Below are 20,869 nucleotides of genomic sequence, written 5' to 3'. Positions count from 1 at the left end.
TTGGTTTCTTATTTAACCTCTAATGATCCATGCTATCAAATCTAAATTCTTCTCTTTACCCTTGCCCCCAAGAATTAGCTGTTTCATTCCCTCCTAATTTTGCTGTTGTATCACTCTACACAGTCATCTCATGGTAATATGATTTCTGTATCTTTTCCTCTGTGTGCAGTTGACTCTTGGACAATACAGGTTTGAATTGCAAGGGTCCACTAATAACACGTTTTTCATCCTGTACCATATTCCTACACAACCTGTTACTGATTGAATCCAAGAATGTGGAACCTTGGATGTGGCGGGCCAGAGAGCCAACTGTAAATTATAGGTGGATTTGCCAGCATGGAGGTCAGTGCTCCAAACCGCACATTGTTCAAGGATCAGTTCTACAATGTATCGTTAAATATTTTCTTGTGTTGACCCCAAAAATGTCTATAATTTGTCTACTCCTCTTGTTATAGTAGACGTTCACAGTCATAGATCTTCATCTCATCTAGATTCTTAAAATGGCATAAACTGTTCTGGGCTGCCTGCAGTCCTCTGCCTCTACCCTTATTCCAACCTGTTACATTACCACCTGGTAATTAATGGCTTCACTAAAATATTTCAAGTTTCTTTCTCAAAGCAAAGTGTTCTTTTTATAAATACCATCAGTAAACATCTCTACTAAGGAAGTATCCTGTAGTTAAAATCTAGAAGATAATTTTCTGCAGTACTTACTGTTTATGTATTATTACATTAGTTTTGCTTTTCCTGACTTTAAGTGTAATTGCATTTCTTAAAGTATATCCCAATTACTGAGACTGTGATACTGACTTTTAAGAAGTTAAAATATAGAGTCTTCATCCCTGTTCCTTGCACAGGAATTGGACACCCTTGTAATTTCCCAAGTGATAACGGTGAATAAGGTGTCTTTTGAATTTATGTTAATGGGGAGACTTTTGGAAAGGTCCTAGGTTTGAGGCCAGTTGCCAAGGGAACCAACCTGGTGATTAGAGTTGAAACTGTCAGTCCCCTTCTCTCCCCCGGGGCTGGAGATGATTTCAATCACCAGTGGCTAATGATTTAATTAATCACACCTATGTAATCAAGCTTCCATAACATCCCAAAAGTACAGGGTTCAGAATGCTTCCAGGTTGGTCAACATGAGGAGATGGGGAAGAGTGGTGTGCACAGAGAGCATGGAAACTCTGCACCTCTTCCCCATACCTTGCCCTGTGAATCTCTTCCATCTGGCTGTTCCTGAGTTAATATCCTATAATAAACTGGTGCTCTAGTAAGTAAAATGTTTCTCTGAGTTAACATGAGTTGTTCTGGCAAATTAATCAAACTCGAGAGGGGCACGGGAACCTGCAGTCTAGAGCAGGTAGGTCAGAAGCAAGGTGACAACCTGAATTTGTGATTGGCATCTGAAGTTGGGAGGGGAAGGAAAAGGTGCAGTCTTCTGAGACTGCTTTTGGGATATGACTCTATCTTCTACCTCCACTAGTGTCTGAACTGAGTTAATTCCTTGGTGGTGTGGGGAAAAAACAAAAATACCTGGTGTCCAGATCAGGGAGGCACACATCAATAATAATGCTGCATGAAGTTGCTTATTTAGTGTGGCAGTACACCAAAATTAAGAAAGAGGAGTTCTACTTTCTGGGACTCTTTCAGACACTTAAGATTGGTTGATCCTTACATGTAAACAAGTTGTTTATTGTGCTGCGTTTTACATACAATTCTTAACCTAAACCTCTTTCCCTTTTCTTGGAGACCAGCCCCACCTCTCCTGTTAGTAGTGTCATAAAAATTTCTACTTTTGCTTATTTTATGGCCTATAGCTCAGGGGTCAGCAAACTACTTTGCCCATGGGCCATATCTAGACCACTACCTGCTTTTTGTATAGCCTGTAAGGCAAGAATGGTTTTAACAGTTTTAAATAGTTGAAACAAAAATCAAAAGAATATTTTGATATGTGGCAATCATACAATGTTAAATTTCATTGTCCATGAACTTTTATTGGACCATAGCTAGGGTCTATGACTGCTTTCTTACATGAGCTAAGCTGAATAGTTGTGACAAACCCATATGGCATACAAAAGGTTTAAGTATTTACTATACAGCCCTTTACAAAATAACTTTACTGACTCCTGGCCTAGCTGATTCTTTGCATGTAATGCTGTTCCTTCTCCTTTTCTCTGTGAGAGATTATACTTAGTGATACTTTCACAAATACAGGTTTTCCTAAACTACAAAACCTTATCTGGTTTCTCAGACACAAAAGCTTTCTTCTACTTCGAATATACCCAATAATAGATTCCAGGGACAAATAGTTTAGATTTCTCATCTGAATTAGGAATAGCTAGTCAAGTCTTGGAACATTATGTTCCCCATATTAACTATCCTTCTTAATCCTATTTTTACATATCCAAAATACTAATATATACCAATTATAGAAAAACATTTGTAATCAATTTTTTTTTTTCATTTAACCTAGCTCTGTAGTTTCAAATGAAGAGTTAAGCAGTATTAATTTGTAGTGTTGTGTCTGAAACTTTGTCATGTTATCTGTCTACAAAGAAGAAAGGAAAGTGAAGTCGCTCAGTCATGTCTGATTCTTGGCGACCCTATGGATTGCAGCCTCCCAGGCTATTCGGTCCATGGCATTTTCCAGGCAAGAGTACTGGAGTGGGTTAGCTATTTCCTTCTCCAGGGGATCTTCCTGACTCAGGGATCGAACCCGGGTCTTCTGCATTGCACGCAGACACACACTTAACCCTCTAAGCCACCTGGGAGAACTAGATCACAATGCTCTATTTAAGCAATCTTCTCAAGCTTCCTTGGTGGCTCAGATGGTAAACAATCTGCCTGCAACACAGGATTGATCCATGGGTCAGGAAGATCCCCTGGAGAAGGGAATGGCAGCCCAATCCAATATTCTTGCCTGGACAATTCCATGGACAGAGGAGCCTGGCAGGCTACCATCCACGGGGTCACAAAGAGTCGGGTACGACGGAGCTGGTAACACACTCAAGTACTAGCAGCCAAAAATCATTTTCTTGTTAAATATTTTTAAAATGAACACAATACTACTTTAGAGACTCCCAAAGCTGAGAGGGCTGTATGGGGCAAAAACAATCACCCTGACCCTGCTTTAGGGTTGTAAGACACTTAATACTCTGGAATTCTTCTAAGTACTGCCACCTATGTGCCTGTTAAGTCGCTTCCATGGGATTCTCCAGGCAAGAATACTGGAGTGAACTGCCATTTCCTTCTCCAGGGGATATTCCCTGACCCAGGGATCCAACCCTGCGTCTCTTGCAGCTCTTACCCTGCAGGCAGATTCTTCATGGCTGAGCCGCTGGGGAAGCCCTACTGCCACCTGTTTCACTGGGATTGGTAGGGGCATCTGGAATTTCCAAACCAAGACACCTGTAAGAAAGGGGAACTACCTCCCTGAGACCCCAGACCAACAGGCATAACCTGGACTGTCCTGACATAAATGGGATGGATGGTTCCCCTAGTATTAGGAAGAGGCAAGCTTCTGCTCAGTTTTTAATATGCTACCTCTAATTTATTTGTTCCAAATGAAAAGCGAAGATAACAATGAAGGTAGCCTAGATAAAAACAAATGAAAAAAACTCAAAACTCTTAGATTCTTTTTGAATATAAACCTTAAGTGGCACCCCTAATTATTTCAGTAACTAGGTTTTATCCTTCATAATTGAGAAGCACAAATGACTATTTATGTTCATCATAATGGGGCCATGATATACTAAATGTCTATTCAAATATGTAGACTAAAGACTTAAAGGCTTTTACTTACTTTTACTTTTTTACGTTTACTTTACCTACTTTACTTTTACTTACTAAAGGCTTTTACTTACTTTAGTTTATGTTTACTTACTTTTAATATTGACCACATACTTAAAACAGATTATTCAAGAGTCAAGTAGAAACATAAGATCCAAAACAAACTTTATTCATATAGGACAATAAGGGTATTAATAACTCAAATACGGAATAATCAGGTTTTGGGTCAACTAGAAGTCACCAAGATTATTTTAATGGAAGCAGTATAAAATTACATTTGGTATTTTTCTCAGTTCTCTGGCATTCTTCAAGCTTGCAAAGATTCAGTACACTTTAATAATAGCTTGCTGATCAGCAATAAAATGATCTGATGTCCTTAGAAGTCAGTCTCTCACAAAAAAGACATTATATCCAAGCTCTATCAAAGCCCCAGCCAGCAAGGCCCATAAAGGAATGAAGACATAGGACAGATTCATGGTAGTAAACTGTTCCAGTTTAGCACAGAGTGCAAGACAGAAGGCTAATTTAAGTAACATTGCAATGAGGTACCAGGCTTTTTTTTTAATATTGTGTGATCCATGTCGAGGGTCAAAGCCAGACTTACATCGCCCAGCCATTTTCACAATCAGCATGACAAGAAGGATAGTATCAAATATCCAGACTGGAATAAATATGAGGAACCAGTTCCAAGGTGCCTTCTCATCCAGTTTCAACACCAACATGATCAAGAAGAGTAATGTGAAAAGCCAGGTGAGTAGTACTCTCTGAGCCAAGGACATTCTCATTTAAACAGTTTAAAGAAGCTGTTGCAGGGTCGAAAAAATGAAAATATACCCTAAGAGAAGAAAAAAAAAAAAAAGTCAAGATCTTAAATTTTGGTACCAGAAAAAAAAATTATTTCTATTCCTGGTTTACAAAGCTGGCTCTTTCTCTCTCAGATTTCCTAATTTTGAAAACATTTTACCATCTCCCTTTCATAATCCATCAAATTTGTAGCCATCTTTGACAACATCACATCCATCATTCCATACAGCTGTGACAAAATACAATTTTTAGTATATCCACTGGGTATAAGTTCTATTCAAGATGTTTTAAAAACAGCCTGTTTCTCTTCATTGTTGTCACACAAATCCAGGCACTCAGGATCTTTTTCCTGTACCTCAGGGATGTTCTTAATTAACCTTTCTTTGTACATTTGCACACCTATTAATTTTCATTCAGTATCAAGGAATACTAAGAAAAAGCATTCAAAATCAAAGAAAGGGTGGTATAAAGCCAGGAGAGGAGTTTTAATAAGGAGGGAACAGTTAAAAAAATTACAACATTAAGTAGAACTATGATTGTACAGAGGTCACTGGGCTAAGTAACATAGAACACATTGGTAACACTGGATTTTCACATAGCTTAATCTATGGGTCTAACATTTTTTAATCAAATTTTCTCAAAGTTCTTATAAATACCTATTTTCTTAGTCTAAAACTATTTTTAGTAATACCCATTTTTTTGGTTTGTGGTATATAGCTTTTTTACTACTTGCTACCCAATAATCAAAACCACTTAAAAAACTTGTTTTGGGATTATTAGGTGCTAAATTGTTTAATAATTGGGGCTATTTCTTACAGTCCTATCCTGTCTTACTGATCGATGTCTGTTTTGCACTAGTACTATATCACTGTTACTAGATAGGTTTTAGTATCTGGGAGGCCTAGTATCTATTTACTATTTTCTTCTCCAAAATATTTTGTTATTTGGCCCTTCCAGTTTTTCAAAATCACGAAATTTAAAAAACTTGGAATTTTGATAGGAATCCATCAATCTGTAATACTTAAGTATAAACACATTTAATCTTCACATACAGGTTTACAGTATGTTCCATATTTATTCAAGTTTTTATATCAGCCTTGTGACCATCAGGAAAAAGGGTAAACAGAATGGCAAGTCAGAAGCCAGGTTGCATGAAGTTGGGCGAGGAGCTAACAGAAGATAATGAAATGCAAACAGGTGACAACATTTTATTCCTTTGAAACAGTGGGAGAAGAGAAAATGAAAGATAAGACTTAAAATGAGGATGACGAAGGATCAAGAAGAAATTTTCAGTAAAGGAAAGAAATTATAAACAAAAGGAAATAAGCCACTGGGGAATGACAGACTGAGGATGAGAGAGGATACTAGATGGCAAGAGGAAAAGATAGGCAGGTAATGGGGAAGGTAACAAAAGTATGGGTGACAGGAGTAAAAATGCAGGAAGATAAAAAAAATAAGGAAAAGGGGAGGAAACTGGCTAGATAAATGTCCTAGACTATCATCTTTAAATAATTATATTTTAAGACTAACTTTGATGGTTACATCTTTACTACTTTAAACAGTGGGTAGCTATCATGGTGCAAGAGTATGTATGTGTTTCATTTCAGTAATGATCTGAGTTTCCGAGCTCCCTTCTTTCCCTTACACTACCCATCTGCTTGCACTCAATTTGTTTACTTAGCTTGAAGATACTTCATACTGCAGTATGAAAAACAAGATGCTTTTGCTCTCAGGAAGGCATTTTCTGTGCTAGTCTCCTTTCCTGGCCAGGGGCTGCCATAATGGGATGTGGAACCAAATTTGGAAGAAGAGATTGAGAGGTGTGTATTTATTAGTAACTACAGATGGGTTTCACACTGTAAATTGAATTTGCTCAATTCCAGTTTCCAATTCCTCTGGCTGTTTTTGTTAACTTTAAAAAGAAGTTTATGATAATACATTTGCTTAAACATCACTTCTATCAGCCAGCCATTAAATGAGTCAAGCTTTTTGTTTGTTTCCCCCACATAGGTCTGAGTAGTAACTCAATAAGAAGGGTAACTGCATTCGAAACAGGTGCTTTAAGGTTGGAGGTCAAAAGACTGCAAAAAAAAAAAAAAACACAACCTTGTGGCTGCAAGTTTTTTTATGTGGGATGCAACAAAGTTTTGTGTGCACTTTCACTAAAAGCACGCTATTGATATTTAAATGATGCTTGAGAGATCATGGGCGCTGGGGTACAATGATGACATACAACTCCAATTTATTCATAAATCCCCATTAATTTATTATATTTGTTTCCTACTACTTCTCTTCTTTCTCTTTTAAGGAGGGCTGGGGAGCTGCATACTCCAAAAATTTTTGAAGTATTTTTCATTTGAGGTGATTATGTTTTGCACCTGAAGACAGTTAAGTATATACCGCCTATCCGCCTAGCACCTGCGCTGCTCCTAAATGGGAATCTAAAGGGCCCTGCCCCCACACAGGTATCAGGCCCTGCCCCCACACAGGTACCACATCTCGGTATCAGGTGTGATAACTTGTCCGTGGTGCTTGCCACACCATCTCCATTTCCCTTCTCTCGCTACCGGCAGTACACTTCCATATGAACTCGTCCTATCCCAAAGACAGTTTTGCTTAATGAGCCCACAACAACGAATTCCTCCAGATAACGAGTCACTTTCAAAAGGTACCTACTTCAACAGCCTTGGCCAAACTGACCATCCTTCAAAGGAACAGCGTTCTGCTTACATTTACCTGGTTTTCGGGCCTACTTGTCTACAGAACTCCAGGGCGTTCCTAAGGGCGTTTCTAAACTATCCATACCCTTCAACTTCAAACGCCGACGGTGTGACAGCGACGCCCTGTCCGAACTCCCCCCATTCTGCACTGTGGGCCCAGTACATTTTAGAGTTGAACGCATTTCTTGTACGATATGATCCACAATGCAAACAGAAGCCTGGTGCCAATCCGGTGTATTTGGGGCTGGAGGGTGAGGGGATGGGGGCGGCGACTAGGGAGGCAGACACAGGGTAGGTGGCGGGGGCCGAGTGCACTTCGGGGGATGCCGGCTCGTCGGAGCCCTGGACTCACCCGGCAGTTCCGCTGTCTGGAGAGCGGAGAGGGGCTCGAAGATCAGGAAACTCGCCAGTTTGGATCCAATCCTATCAGTTTGGATCCTTGGCCTTTTCCACACTTCTTCCCCCATTAAATCCAGAAGCCGTCACATGATAGTCAAGAAAAAGAGACCTCAGTCTCGCCGCTTCAAACGACCACAGTGCAGGCTCTCTCAGGTCTACCTCAGAGCCGCGCCCACATCCGGGGCAGGGTCTAACCGCCCTGGGCCTCTCCTATAGGTAGAGAGAACGCCAATCAGAGAGCGCAGAAGCTCCCTCCCCTGAATTAATTGGACTATTCAGCCGCCAGTGCAAACCAACCGACTTTTTCGTACAATCCGGTTTGTCAAAAAGATGGCTATCAAAGAAGGCACTGGGCCCGCCTCTTGACTGCTACGGGCTAGCAGGAAAGTCAGTCTAAGCAAAGCCGGGAGCATCCGTGGTCCCATTGGGCCTACAGATGCCAATTAGACTTTGTAGCGCTCGGCCCCGCCCCCGCGCGGCGCCCCGCCCCTCCTCTGGCTCTACCAGTCAGAGCGCGGAGACTGCAGGCTCCGGCGCAAAATCCTGCGGGAGAGGGGGTGGGGCGGTGGATCTGGAGGCGGCGCGCCCGCGGGCAGCTTCGTTGTGACTCCTCAGGCTCCCGCGGCAGCGGCGGCGCTCGCCTCGGTGTCTCCCGCGCGCACCCTAGCCGCCTCTAGCGGCGCGGCGCCCTTTCCTAAGGTAAGAGCCGGCATCACCTCCACGCTCGGGAGGGCCGTGTGGAGGTCGTTGGGTTCTGACAGAAGCCGAAGATGAAGGTGGATGAGGGAGGAGAGCGGCGAGTGGGATGGAGGTGGGGGCCCTGGGGTCAACGCGCCGTCCTCCCGGCCCGTGACTTCGTCGGGCGGCCGCCGGCACCTGCGCTCCGGGATCCTATCATTTGGCCGGCGGCGGAGGCTCAGTTTCCCTCCCCCCGAACCCGGGCAGTTCTCGAGCATGGATGGTGACGGCCCGAATCCCAGCACCGCCTCTCGCCCCTCCCGCCCCTTCTCAAGGCCCCTCTCCTTCGCTTCCTTCCCGTGGCGTTCTGTTGGGGGCGCGTCGGGTCCGAGGGCGTGTGCGGCCAGCGGGTGGCCGAGTCCCGGCCAGAGGGGAGCGGCCAGCTAGCGGCCGGAGGAGCGAGCTCGGAAGGAGGGGGCGACTCCGCACGCTGAAAGCCGGCTGGCGGGGGTCTCTGCCCTGCCCTCACTGAGGGCAACAGTTTTCGGATTGCAGGACTGACCGCGGAGCGGTTGCTGAAATCCTTGGCGTGGGTCTTAAAGGGGTATTTCTTGTCTGGAAACAATGCCGCGGTCCATCGAAGTGCTTCACATTTTCTTATTTTTATCTGTCTCATGTTGACAGCCAGTGTTTTGGTATTGTTCCTTCAGGTCATGGCTTTCTAATGGAGCGCCTTGTAGTAGAACTTTGCAGAGTATTCTGTCGGTAATCTGATACCCTTTTAATTTTTAGCGTGGTCCCCCTCCCCCTCAAAAAAGGACCTGCTTTATAACAACATATACTGAGTAGGGAATTACAGAATCTGGGACAATTTCTTAATCTCAGTATCTGTTGACATGTACCAAGTAATTTTAAAATTCGTGTGAATGTATTAAGTGTTTTGTCATTTACACTTGCTTACTTTGTTAATGGTATATCCTGCTTACTTTGAGGTTAGTCTGTTATTTGTGGTACTTTGATTTTATAGTTTTTGGTTAGCTTTAGCCAAGTAGACTTGAAGATCTGACCCCCCCGCCCCGTTTGAGATTGTGGCTGTAGCCTTCGTATTTGCTCTTGTTTCAAGGGGTTATGTATTTTTAAAAACTTTTTTCCCCCCAAACTGGGCTTTTTCATAGCTTTTTAAAGTTTTAAGGGGGAATTCTAAAAATTTGGAAATTACACACTTTAGCCTAAAGATCCATAAAAATAGCATAACAATATAAAATCCTAACTTTTTGGAGTAACCACTGCTCAGTTTAAGAGATGGCAGTGGATAGTCCCTAGCTGTTGCAGTGACTTATCCTCTAGATTCGAGAAATCTTGGAGGTGTGGGGAGAATGAGTTTTGCCTGAGACCAGAACACAGGTGGTTCGAGGAGCGTTTTCTTGTTGGGAAAATAGCAACATGCCTCCCTCACAATTGAGTTGTCTGTGTGCATCCTAGGTAGTATTAAGTTAGGTGGTAATAAAGTGCCCGTGTTCTAATTTTCAAACTTTCTGGTAGGGCTTGAAAATGAGGTGAGCAAATAAAATGTACAATGGGGACACTCTTGCATGGTCAGGCTTCCAAGAATAAACTTTTTTTTGAATCCAACCTGGCACTGGCCAGTTGGCTGTAAAAGTCAAGTAAGTGACCTGACCAATTTTTAAGCCATGAACCTTTTTGGCTAGTCCATTTCGTTCAAAATTTCAAGGAATTTTTTTTTTTTAAGTTTTTATTGGATATAGTTGATTTGCAATGTTGTTAGTTTCAGGTGTGCAGCAAAGTGAATCAGTTATACATATATCCACTCTTTTTTAGACGCTTTTCCCACATAGTCTATTATTAGTATTGAGTAGAGTTTCCCGTGCTATACTGTAAATCCTTATTATCTATTTTATATGTAGTAGTGTCTCTATGTCAGTCCCAATTTTCCAATTTATCCCTCCCCTTTACACCCAATAACCATAAGTTTGTTTTCTACATCTGTAACTATTTCTGTTCTGTATTTAGGTTCATCTGTACCATTTTTAAATATTCCACATATAAGTGATATTATGTGGTATTTGTTTTTCTCTGACTTCACTCAGTATGATGCTCTGTAGGTCCATCCATGTTGCTGCAAATGGAATTATTTATTTCTTTTTTTATGACTTGAGTAATACCAACATTTCAAGAATTTATAATGAAAAAGGATGTCCTAGACTGAGCTGAAGAAAATTTAGGGTAGCATGTAGAAAAAAATGAAGATCAAAAAAAATAGTTCAGTTGCCTCGGTATTACCTCATTTAATCGTTATAATCCTAAGAGGTAGCTACAGTGATTACTGTCCTCCTATGAGTTAATGTAGTTAACACATGTGTTCAAGATTTCTCAGATAATAAGTTTAGAGGTGGAATTCACATCTAAGCAATCTAATTACAAAGCCTGTATTCCAAAGTGTTGTGTTTTACCACTACAGTAAAAATGGCTTCATACAGATTTGGTTGAAGGCAACTAATCAGTGGAAAATAATGCTGCAGAACCATAAACTTAATATTCGGTAACACTTTGAGATCACTGTGTAGTAAGCACTGTTGACTGTTGCTGGAATGTAAGGATGGAGTCCTTCCCTGTCTTTGAGGAACATCCCTTTAGTGAGAGAGAGAGATTAGAACAAATAATGGTAATACAATACAGTGTATGTTGTACTATAAGAGGAGTGCCATAGAGTCTGTGGTTTCATGGAAAGAGAATTGAGTCAAAGTTCCGACCAGCATTTGAATTCCTGTTTTGCTTTGTGACCTGGAACATGATCTCAAATTTCGTTCATCTTTAGTTTCCTTATCTGTTAAGTGGAAAGACTAATACTTCAAAGGGGAGTATTAATATTAAGCAAAATATGTAAAGTACTGGCTTATTGGTATGTGGATGAATAAAGTCCTGAATGAAGAATAAGAAACAAGTAAATTGAACAGAGTTGAGATGGGCTGGAGGCTTACCAGGGCACTATCTCTGGAGCCTTAAAAGGTGACTGATGATTTTTATTAGTGGGGAGGGGGGGGCGTCATCACATCAGAACTCACAGAGCAGGAGGCAGGGTCTCAGAGGAGAAATATAGATTGTTGAGAGAATGGCAAGTAATTGTGGCTCTGTATGCAAAGTATTTGCGAAGGCTAAATTTAAATGGTAATTGTGTAGAAATGTTGCTGGGCAAATTTAGTAGTTAGAAATTATATACTTTATAAGAATATCTCAAGAGTGTGAATTGTTACATTTTTATTTAGTATTTGCTTTTTAATACTTACTAAAACTGATTTCCAAATGTGTTCAGACAAGCAACTATTTCATTACGATATTTCATCCTAACCAGTAAAAGAAGACTAAGGCAGCTGTGCCTATTCAAGGGAAGTCTTTTGGGAGTATTTTAAAAAGAAAAATAATCTTGAGAATTCCGTGGATGTCCAGTGGTATACTTCCACTGCAGGAGGTGCGTGTTGGATCCCTAGTCGGGAACTAAGATTCTGTAGGATGTGGGGTGCCACCAAACAAATTAAAGTAAAATAGTCTTAATTAAGTGATTGCCTTTCCTTAACCTGACCTACCCCGTTGCCACGTAGAGTCAATATTGCACATTACCCTTGGCATATATGTTACCATCTTTTCTGACCCAAAAATTGAGATGTTTAAATTGACAGACAGAATGTTTTAAATTGAGACTGTCCTTGAAAACCTGAGAAAAAGTCCCATGCTTATGTCTTCCCCTCAGGAGAGCACAGAACCATAAATACTCACATTGGATTTATAAATGTGGATCACTTGATAACCAAAATCACATGACTAAGTTGAAAATACCAAATGACATTTAGGAAAGCTCCCTTTTTAGTCCAACTTGTTAAGTGTCATGTAGATGCATAAATGACACAAAATAATAGAGGTGAGCTTTTGGATGAAAAAAATTGCTTCCTAAAACAGGTAATTTTAGAAGACTAGGAAAGAAAATATGTTGGACTTCATTTTGAACAGAAACTGGGGCAGGAAATGGCTGTGGCTGAACCACTACCTGATAATAATCATAACATGATTAAATTTGACATTTAATGAGAGGAAGTAAAGGAGAAAAGGTGCACTATATGCAGCTTTCCAGTTTTAGAAACAGTAGGGAAAGGGGCTTTAAAAGTGATGTACAGAAGTTGTGAAGACATGTAGTAGGCACACTTGTTGCATGGATGAAATCACCTTGGTTAGGCATTCAGCAAAAGGCAGCAAAAATATTATGAAAGTTATGTGTCACAAGTTTTAGTGCACTACAGATCTAGGTTCAAGTTTCAGGTCTGCAGTCCACCAGTTGTCTTAATTTTTGGCTGATTATGCAGTCTTTTTTAGGTTTAGCTTTATTTAATCATAAAATGGAGATACTTTGCAAAATTTTGAAAATTAGATGAACGAATATATGTGAAGCACTTGATACATGGCCTGGCTTATAAGACTTGCCAAAAAAAAAGTTGCTGCAATTCAACCAAGTTGAAAAGGTGTACTTTAAAAGAAAAAAATACGATTCTTGGGATTTCCCTGGTGGTCCAGTGGCTAGGACTCTGAAGTCCCAAAGTAAGGGTCTCAAGTACAATCTCTGGTCAGGGAAGTAGATCCCACATGCCCAAGTAGATCCTGCGTACTGCAACGAAGAGTTAGCACAGCCAAATAAAATAATAAAAATAAATATTAAAAATGTACAAAAAAATACAGTTCTCAAGTAGAGTCAGGAAAGCCAGAAAATGGCAAACAGTGAAAACTTTAAAAGGAGCAAATGATGTTACATAGGTAATAAGCAGAATTCAGTAAAGAATTGAATGATTACAGCCACATACAACAAAAAAGGGAAAAGGTAGGGAGAGAGCTTCACATTCCCTAATTTTTTCCTGAAGAAAGTAGGAGAGAGTCATTAAACCAGATAGAGCAAATAAATAGGGTGGACTTCCCAGGTATCTCAGTAAGAACCCACCTGCTAATGCAGAAACTGCAGGACATGTGGGTTTGATCCCTGAGTTGGGAAGATCCCCTGGAGGAGAAAATGCCAACCCACTTCAGTGTTCTTGCCTAGAGAATCCCAGGGACAGAGGAGCCTGGAGGCCTACAGTCCATGGGACTACAAGGAATTGGACAAGACTGAGCAGTTGAGTACACACACAGAGTCTGCCTTTTGGCCTCTGAGTGTGTAAGTGTACCATTGTCGTTGCTCAGTTGTTCAGTCATGTCCGACTCTTTGCGAGCCACTGAACTGCACACCAGGCTTCCCTGTCCTTCACCATATCCCAGAGCTTGCTCAAGCTCTTGTCCATTGAGTCAGTGATGCCATCCAACCATCTCGTCCTCTGTCGTCCCCTTCTCCTCCTGCCTTCAGTCTTTCCCACATCAGGGTCTTTTCAAATGAGTCAGTTTTTTTTTTTTTTTTTTAATTTTCCCTCTTAATTTTTTTTCCATTTATTTTTATTAGTTGGAGGCTAATTACTTTACAATATTGTAGTGGTTTTTGCCATACATTGACATGAATCAGCCATGGATTTACATGTGTTCCCCATCCTGATCCCCCTCCCCCTCCCCTCCCCATCCCATCCCTCTGGCTCTCCCCAGTGCACCAGCCCTAAGCACTTGTCTCATGCATCCAACCTGGGCTGGTGATCTGTTTCACCATAGATAATATACATGTTTCAGTGCTCTTCTCTCAGAACATCCCACCCTCGCCTTCTCCCACAGAGTCCCAAAGTCTGTTCTGTACATCTGTGTCTCTTTTTCTGTTTTGCATATAAGGTTATCGTTACCATCTTTGTAAATTCCATATATATGCGTTAGTATACTGTATTGGTCTTCATCTTTCTGGCTTACTTCAATCTGTATAATGGGCTCCAGTTTCATCCATCTCATTAGAACTGATTCAAATGTATTCTTTTTAACGGCTGAGTAATATTCCATGGTGTATATGTACCACAGCTTCCTTATCCATTCGTCTGCTGATGGGCATCTAGGTTGCTTCCATGTCCTGGCTATTATAAACAGTGCTGCGATGAACATTGGGGTGCACGTGTCTCTTTCAGATCTGGTTTCCTCAGTGTGTATGCCCAAGAGTGGGATTGCTGGGTCATATGGCACTTCTGTTTCCAGTTTTTTAAGGAATCTCCACACTGTTCTCCATAGTGGCTGTACTAGTTTGCATTCCCACCAACAGTGTAAGAGGGTTCCCTTTTCTCCACACCCTCTCCAGCATTTATTGCTTGTAGACTTTTGGATAGCAGCCATTCTGACTGGCGTGTAATGGTACCTCATTGAGATTTTGATTTGCATTTCTCTGTTAATAAGTGATGTTGAGCATCTTTTCATGTGTTTGTTAGCCATCTGTATGTCTTCTTTGGAGAAATGTCTGTTTAGATCTTTGGCCCATTTTTTGATTGGGTCATTTATTTTTCTGGAATTTAGCTGCAGGAGTTGCTTGTATATTTTTGAGATTAATCGTTTGTCTGTTTCTTCATTTGCTGTTATTTTCTCCCATTCTAAAAATATGGAACGCTTCACGAATTTGCATGTCATCCTTGCACAGGGGCCATGCTAATCTTCTCTGTATTGTTCCAATTTTAGTATATGTGCTGCCGAAGCGAGCGCTCAAATGAGTCACTTCTTTGCATCAGGTGGCCCAAGTATTGGAGCTTCAGCATCAGTCCTTCTAGTGAATATTTAGGACTGATTTCCTTGAGCATTGACTGGTTTGATTTTCTTGCAGTACAGGGGACCCTCAAGAGTCTTCTCCACACCACAGTTCAAGAGCATCAATTCTATGGTGCTCAGCCTTCTTTATAGTTCAACTCTCACATCCATACGTGATTACCGGAAAAACCATAGCTTTGACTAGATGGACCTTTGTCAGCAAAGTAATGTCTCTGCTTTTTCATATGCTATTCAGGTTGGTCATAGCTTTTCTTCCAAGGAGTAAGCGTCTTTTAATTTCATGGCTGTAGTCACCATCTGCAGTGATTTTGGAGCCCAAGAAAATTAAGTCTGTCACTGTTTCCATTGTGTGCTTGCCTGTTTGTGATGGGACTGGCTACCATGATCTTTGTTTTTTGAGTGTTGAGCTTTAAGCCAGCTTTTTCACTCTCCTCTTTCACCTTCATCAAGAGGATCTTTAGTTTCTCTTCACTTTCTGCTGTAAGTGTGGTGTCATCTGCATATCTGTGGTTATTGATATTTCTCTCAGCAATCTTGATTCCAGCTTGTGCTTCATCCAGCCTGGCATTTCACACGATACACTCTGCGTATAAGTTAAATAAGCAGGGTGGCAGTATACGGTCTTGTCATACTCCTTTCCCGATTTGGAACCAATCTGTTGTCCCATGTCCATTTCTGTTGCTTCTTGACTTGCATACAGGTTTCTCAGGAGACAGGTAAGGTGGTCTGGTATTCCCATCTCTTTAAGAATTTTCCAATTTGTTGTCTTCCACACAGTCAAAGGCTTTAGCATAGTCAGTGAAGCAGAAGTAGATATTCTTGTGGAATTCTCTTGCTTTTTCTATGATCCAGTGGATGTTGGCAATTTAATCTCTGGTTCCTCTGCCTTTTCTAAATCAACTTGAACATCTGGAAGTTTTTGGTTCATGTATTGTTGAAGCCTAGCTTGGAGAGTTTTGTGCGTTACTTTGCCAGCATGTGAAATGAATGCAATTGTGTGGTAGTTTGTACATTCTTTGGCATTGCCTTTCTTTGGGCTTGGAATGAAAACTGACCTTTTCCAGTCCTGTGGCCACTGCTGAATTTTCCAAATTTGCTGGCATATTGAGTGCAGCACTTTCACAGCATCATCTTGTAGGATTTGAAATAGTTTAGCTGGAATCCCATCACCTCCACTAGCTTTGTTCGTAGTGATGCTTCCTAAGGCCAACTTGAGTTAGCACTCCCAAGATGCCTGGCTGTATGTTAGTGATCTCGCTGTCGTAAATGTGCCATCTGTTGAATAAACATATCATCTTTTCTCCTCTTGTATTGCCTGTTCTAGTGAATAGCTCTTCTAATGTTCAAGCCGGGAATCATGGAATACCCTTACTCTTTTATTCCCCATACGTTTCATGTCCAATCAGTCACTGCATCTGGTTATTCTCTCTACTAGTTATCTATTTTATTAATGCCCTGTTTCAACACCTACTCTGAGTTAATAAAAGTGCTTGTTGCCACTGACTTATTTCATGTCCTCATCGTTTCATTATTGTCTCTAATCTCTTTACCTTTTTTTTTTTTTTGGTGACCTTGTGGCATTCAGGATCTTAGTTCTCTGACCAGGGATCAAACCTGGGCCCCCTGCAGTAGAAGTGCAGAGTCTTAGCCACTGAACCATCAAGGAAGTCCCAGGTCTGTTTGATTTTAATTTAGCCTCATATTAACCAATTCTCTACACAGCTTCCTTCCAGAATGATTTTACTAACTACTAACATAACCATATCAAAATTCTATCTGTAATGCTTATACACGATAGTTAATAAATACCTGATCTCTCCATGTATTGATATCTTAAACTTAAGATGAATTTAAATGGCTGACATACTCATATCTGGAGTTTTCTTTATGGGAAAGATTTTAGCTTCAAATTCTATTTATTTAATTTATTATTTCTTTTTATTTCTTTTTGAGTAAGCATCAGTCATTTGTATCTTTAAAGGAATTTGTTTATTTAATCTAAATTGTTAAATTCAGGGGCATACATGTTCATAACATTCCTTTTTTTTTTTGTAACATTCCTTTATTATCTTTTTAATATCTCTAAGATCTGTAGTAATGTCTTCTTTCTCATTCCTGACTGTTAATTTGTGTATTTTCTCACTTTTTTTCCTGTTCAGTCTGGCTACAGATTTGTCTGTTTTGTTGATATTCTCAAAGAGCCAGGTTTTTGTTGTTTTTAAAATTGATTTTGTTTTCAGTTTCAGTGATTTCTGTTATTTCCATTTTGTTGTTTACTTTGTATTTTATTAGCTTTGATTTGTTAGAATCTTAAAATGTAAACTTATTCTGTTGTTGTCTTCTAATATAAATGTTTAATGCTAGAAAATTCCCCTCTAAATAATAATTGGACTGCATCTCACAAATGTTGATATTCGTGTTTTTATTTTTGTTCAATTCAAAAATCCTTGTTGATTTTGTTTGTGATTTCTTCATTGAACCTGTTGGTTATTTAAAGGTACGTACACAAGTTTCCCAATATTGAGGTATTTTTCAGATGTTGACTTCTGATTTAATTTCACTGTGGTCAGAGAACATACATGGCATGATTTGAGTCATTTAAAATTTATTGAGACTTGTTTTATGGCACAGAGTATCATCTCTCTTGGTAAATGATTCATGTGTGCTTGAAAAGAATGTTGGGTGGAGTGTTCTATAAATACTAGTCAGATGAAGTTGACTGACAAAATTTTCAAGCCTTTTGTATCCTTACATATATTTTGTCTGCTTGTTCTCTCCATTTTTGAGAGAAGGGTGTTGAAATCTCTGACTGTAATTGTGGCCTTGCCAGTTTCTCCTTGTAGTTTGATCAGTTTGGCTTCATATATTGGTAGTTTGAAGTTCTGTTACTCGATACATGCATATTTAGGATTGTTATCTTTTGGTGAACTGGATCGTTTTGTCATTGTGAAATGGACCTTTGGTAATATGCTTTTCTCTGAAGTCTACTTTGTTTCTATTGCCACTCTAGCTTTGTTTTGAGTAGTGTTAGTGTTATTTCTCTTTTTCTATTTGAAAACTTTTTACCTATTTGTATTTAAGCTGGATTTCTGGTACATGGCATATAGTTGGACCTTGCCTTTTCTTTTCTGTCTTTCTAACCCAGCTTTCTAATCTCTGCTCTTAATTTAGACCATTTACATTTAATGTGATTGTTTTGTTGGGTTTAAATCTTCCTTCTTGGTATGTGTTTCTTATTTGTTACATCTGTTCTTTGTTCCTTTTTTTCTTTGCCTTCTTTTGTATTTGAGTATTTTTATGATACTCAACAAATATTTTATTGGGGAATTAATTCTCTAGCTTTTTTTTTTAAATTTTACTGCTTGTTTGTAGTGGCTATATACATCTTTAGCTTATCACATCCACTTTGAGTAAAACACCATTTTTCATTTCATATAAGTGCCTTGTAACAGCATGCTTCCATTTTCTCTTTTCAGCTTGTGTGCTATTGTCATACATTCTGGTTTTACATGTGTTAAAAATTCCACAATGTATTTCTGTTTTCAGCTTTACATAGTCAGCTGTCTTTTAGGGGGATTGGTGGCTCAGATGGTAAAGAATCCACCTGCAATGCTGGAGACCTGGGTTTGATCCCTGGGTTGGGAAGATTCCCTGGAGGAGGGCGTGGCAACCCACTTGAGTATTCTTGCCTGGAGAATCCCTATGGACAGAGGATCCTGGTGGACTGCAGCCCATGGGGTCACAAAGAGTTGGACATGACTGACCAATTAAGTACAGTGAACTTTTTTTTTTTAAATCTCTTACATTTACCCACATATTTACCATTTTCAGGGCCCTTCTTTCCTTTGGAATTCTTTTTCCATCTGGTATTTTCCTTTTTCCTGAAGTACTTACTTTAGTATTTATTGTAATGGTTGTAATGCTGTATTATGGATGAAATTTTTTTCAGCTTTTTATGTCTGAAAAAATACTTTTTTGAAATATATATTTGCCAAGTATAGAAATTTAGATCAACACTTTTTTTTTTTCTTTTTTTCCCAGGAGTATAACGATACTGCACCCCTGTCATCTCATTGCGTTTTTCCAGTGTGAAATCTACTGTTATCCTTACTTCACTACACTGAAAATGTCTTTTTTCCTCTGGCTGCTTTCAAGATCTCTTTTATCATTTGTTTTATGCACTTGTAGTAAGATGTGTCTAGGTGTTTTATGTTTCTTAGGCTTGGGGTTTGTTGAACTTCTTGATTTGAAGCTTTACCATTTTTATCAAATGTAGAAGAAATTTGTCCATTATTTCTTCAGATATTTTTTCTTTGTTTCTTCATTCTTCTCATTCTGGTACTCTAGTTATTCATATATTATGCTTCTTGATAATGTCCCACAGCCAACTGATGCTCTCTTCCTTTTTTTTTTTTTTTTTGTCTCTCCTTGTTTCAACTTGGACAGTATCTCTTGCTATGTCCTCAAGATTACTAATCTTTTCACTTTCTGATTTACTATTATCTCATTCAATGTATTTTTCTTTTTAAATTTTTTTTATTTTTGGCCACACTGGGTCTTTGCTGCCGTGTTGGGCTTTTCTCTAGTTGCAGCAAGCAGCGGCTGCTCTTTATTTGGAGGGTGTGGGCTTCTCACTGTGGTGGCATCACTTGTGCAGCATGGTTTCTAGGCCTTGGGGGCCTCAGTAGTTGCAGCTCCCAGGCTCTAGAGCACAGGCTGAATGTTGTGGAGCACAGACTTCCTTGCTTCGCAGCATTTGGGATCTCCCTGGATCAGGGATTGAACCTGAGTCTTCTGTGTCGGCCAGTGGATTCTTTACCACTGAAGCACCACCGAAGCCCCATGGTATTTTTCTTGATAGACATTTTCGTTTCTAGAAGTTTGATTTGAATCAAACAACATTTTAAATGTTGTTCCTTTATATGTTCAGGCTTTCTTCTCCTTTCTTGAATACAGTTGATCTTCACACTATGTGGGGGTTAGTGGTGGTGACTGTTCACACAGTCAAAAATCTTTGTATAACTTTATAACACTCCATGTCGTGGTTCTGCATCTGCAGATTCAACCAATCAAGTAGTAATGTAGTATTTTTATTTTAAATTGTGTGTAAGAGAAACTACACAGTTCAAACTATGTTTTTTGAGGGTCAGCTGTATATATGGGTTTATACTGAGGTGTTTTTTTTTTTTTTAATTGTAATTAAAAAGTACATAAAATTTACCATCTCAGTCATTTTAGTATACAATTCAGTAGTGTTAATTACATTAATGTTGTCTTGAAACAGCTTTCCGGAACTTCTCATCTTGCAAATCTGAAACTCTGTAACCATTAAACTTAAAAACAACTATTATTTACTCTTCCCTCCAGTCCCAGGCAGCCATTCTTCTGTTTTCTGTTTCTATGAATTTGGCTATGCTAGGTACCTCAAATGAATGGGATAACACAGCATTGGTCTTTTTGTGACTGGCTTATTTCAGTCAGGCTTATTTAAGTCAGTTTAACTTATTTCAGTTAAACTAAGTCAGGCTTAGTTTAACGTCCTCAAGATTCATCCATTTTGTGATGTGTGGCAGGATTTCCTTTAAGGCTAAATAATACTTGTATATAATTTTCTTTATTCATTCATCCATTGGTGGACATGTGGGTTTTTTTCATTGCTTGGCTGTTGTGAATAGTGTTGCTGTGAACGTTGGTATGCGAGTATGTCTTCAAGACCACGCTTCTTCTGAATATATCCCCAAAGGCAAAGCTCAGTCAGTCAAGAA

The 20,869-nt window shown here is 39.7% G+C and overlaps 2 protein-coding genes and 2 non-coding genes across 7 annotated transcripts in view; 1 reads left to right on the top strand and 3 right to left on the bottom strand.

Moving 5' to 3' along the window:
• Window positions 1–3,937: 3,937 nt before the first annotated feature.
• TMEM60 (transmembrane protein 60) lies at window positions 3,938–7,891 on the bottom strand. Its single transcript, XM_061165163.1, has 2 exons — window positions 7,666–7,891; window positions 3,938–4,624 (listed from the first exon to the last, which is right to left on the bottom strand). The coding sequence occupies exon 2, from the start codon at window positions 4,572–4,574 to the stop codon at window positions 4,173–4,175; it is 402 nt and encodes a 133-aa protein (XP_061021146.1). The 5' UTR covers window positions 4,575–4,624; window positions 7,666–7,891; the 3' UTR covers window positions 3,938–4,172.
• A 380-nt stretch (window positions 7,892–8,271) lies between these two features.
• Window positions 8,272–20,869, top strand: part of PHTF2 (putative homeodomain transcription factor 2) — a 130,896-nt gene continuing 118,298 nt past the window's right edge. Inside the window, exons 1-2 of one of the 4 annotated variants that reach the window (XM_061165162.1) lie at window positions 8,298–8,411; window positions 16,690–16,778. The gene's annotated coding sequence lies outside the window, so the exon portion shown is untranslated. Of the gene's footprint in view, window positions 8,412–16,689; window positions 16,779–20,869 lie in introns of all 4 variants that reach the window. The other 3 variants (XM_061165161.1, XM_061165158.1, XM_061165160.1) reach the window with 3 other exon arrangements.
• On the bottom strand, window positions 14,935–15,041 carry LOC133073145 (U6 spliceosomal RNA). The gene has a single exon (XR_009696855.1). It is a non-coding gene; the product is annotated as a U6 spliceosomal RNA (small nuclear RNA).
• On the bottom strand, window positions 16,698–16,770 carry TRNAR-UCU (transfer RNA arginine (anticodon UCU)). Its single transcript has one exon. It is a non-coding gene; the product is annotated as a tRNA-Arg (tRNA).

The sequence above is a fragment of the Dama dama genome, chromosome 18 (genome assembly GCF_033118175.1).
Source record: "Dama dama isolate Ldn47 chromosome 18, ASM3311817v1, whole genome shotgun sequence".
NCBI lineage: Eukaryota > Metazoa > Chordata > Mammalia > Artiodactyla > Cervidae > Dama > Dama dama.
Note: the sequence above shows the minus strand (reverse complement) of the source record. Positions and strands in the feature narration are given on the sequence as shown.

Excerpts from the sequence above, each read along its gene's own strand:
- TMEM60 (XM_061165163.1), bottom strand. The coding sequence starts at position 4,574 with ATGAGAATGTCCTTGGCTCAGAGAGTACTACTCACCTGGCTTTTCACA.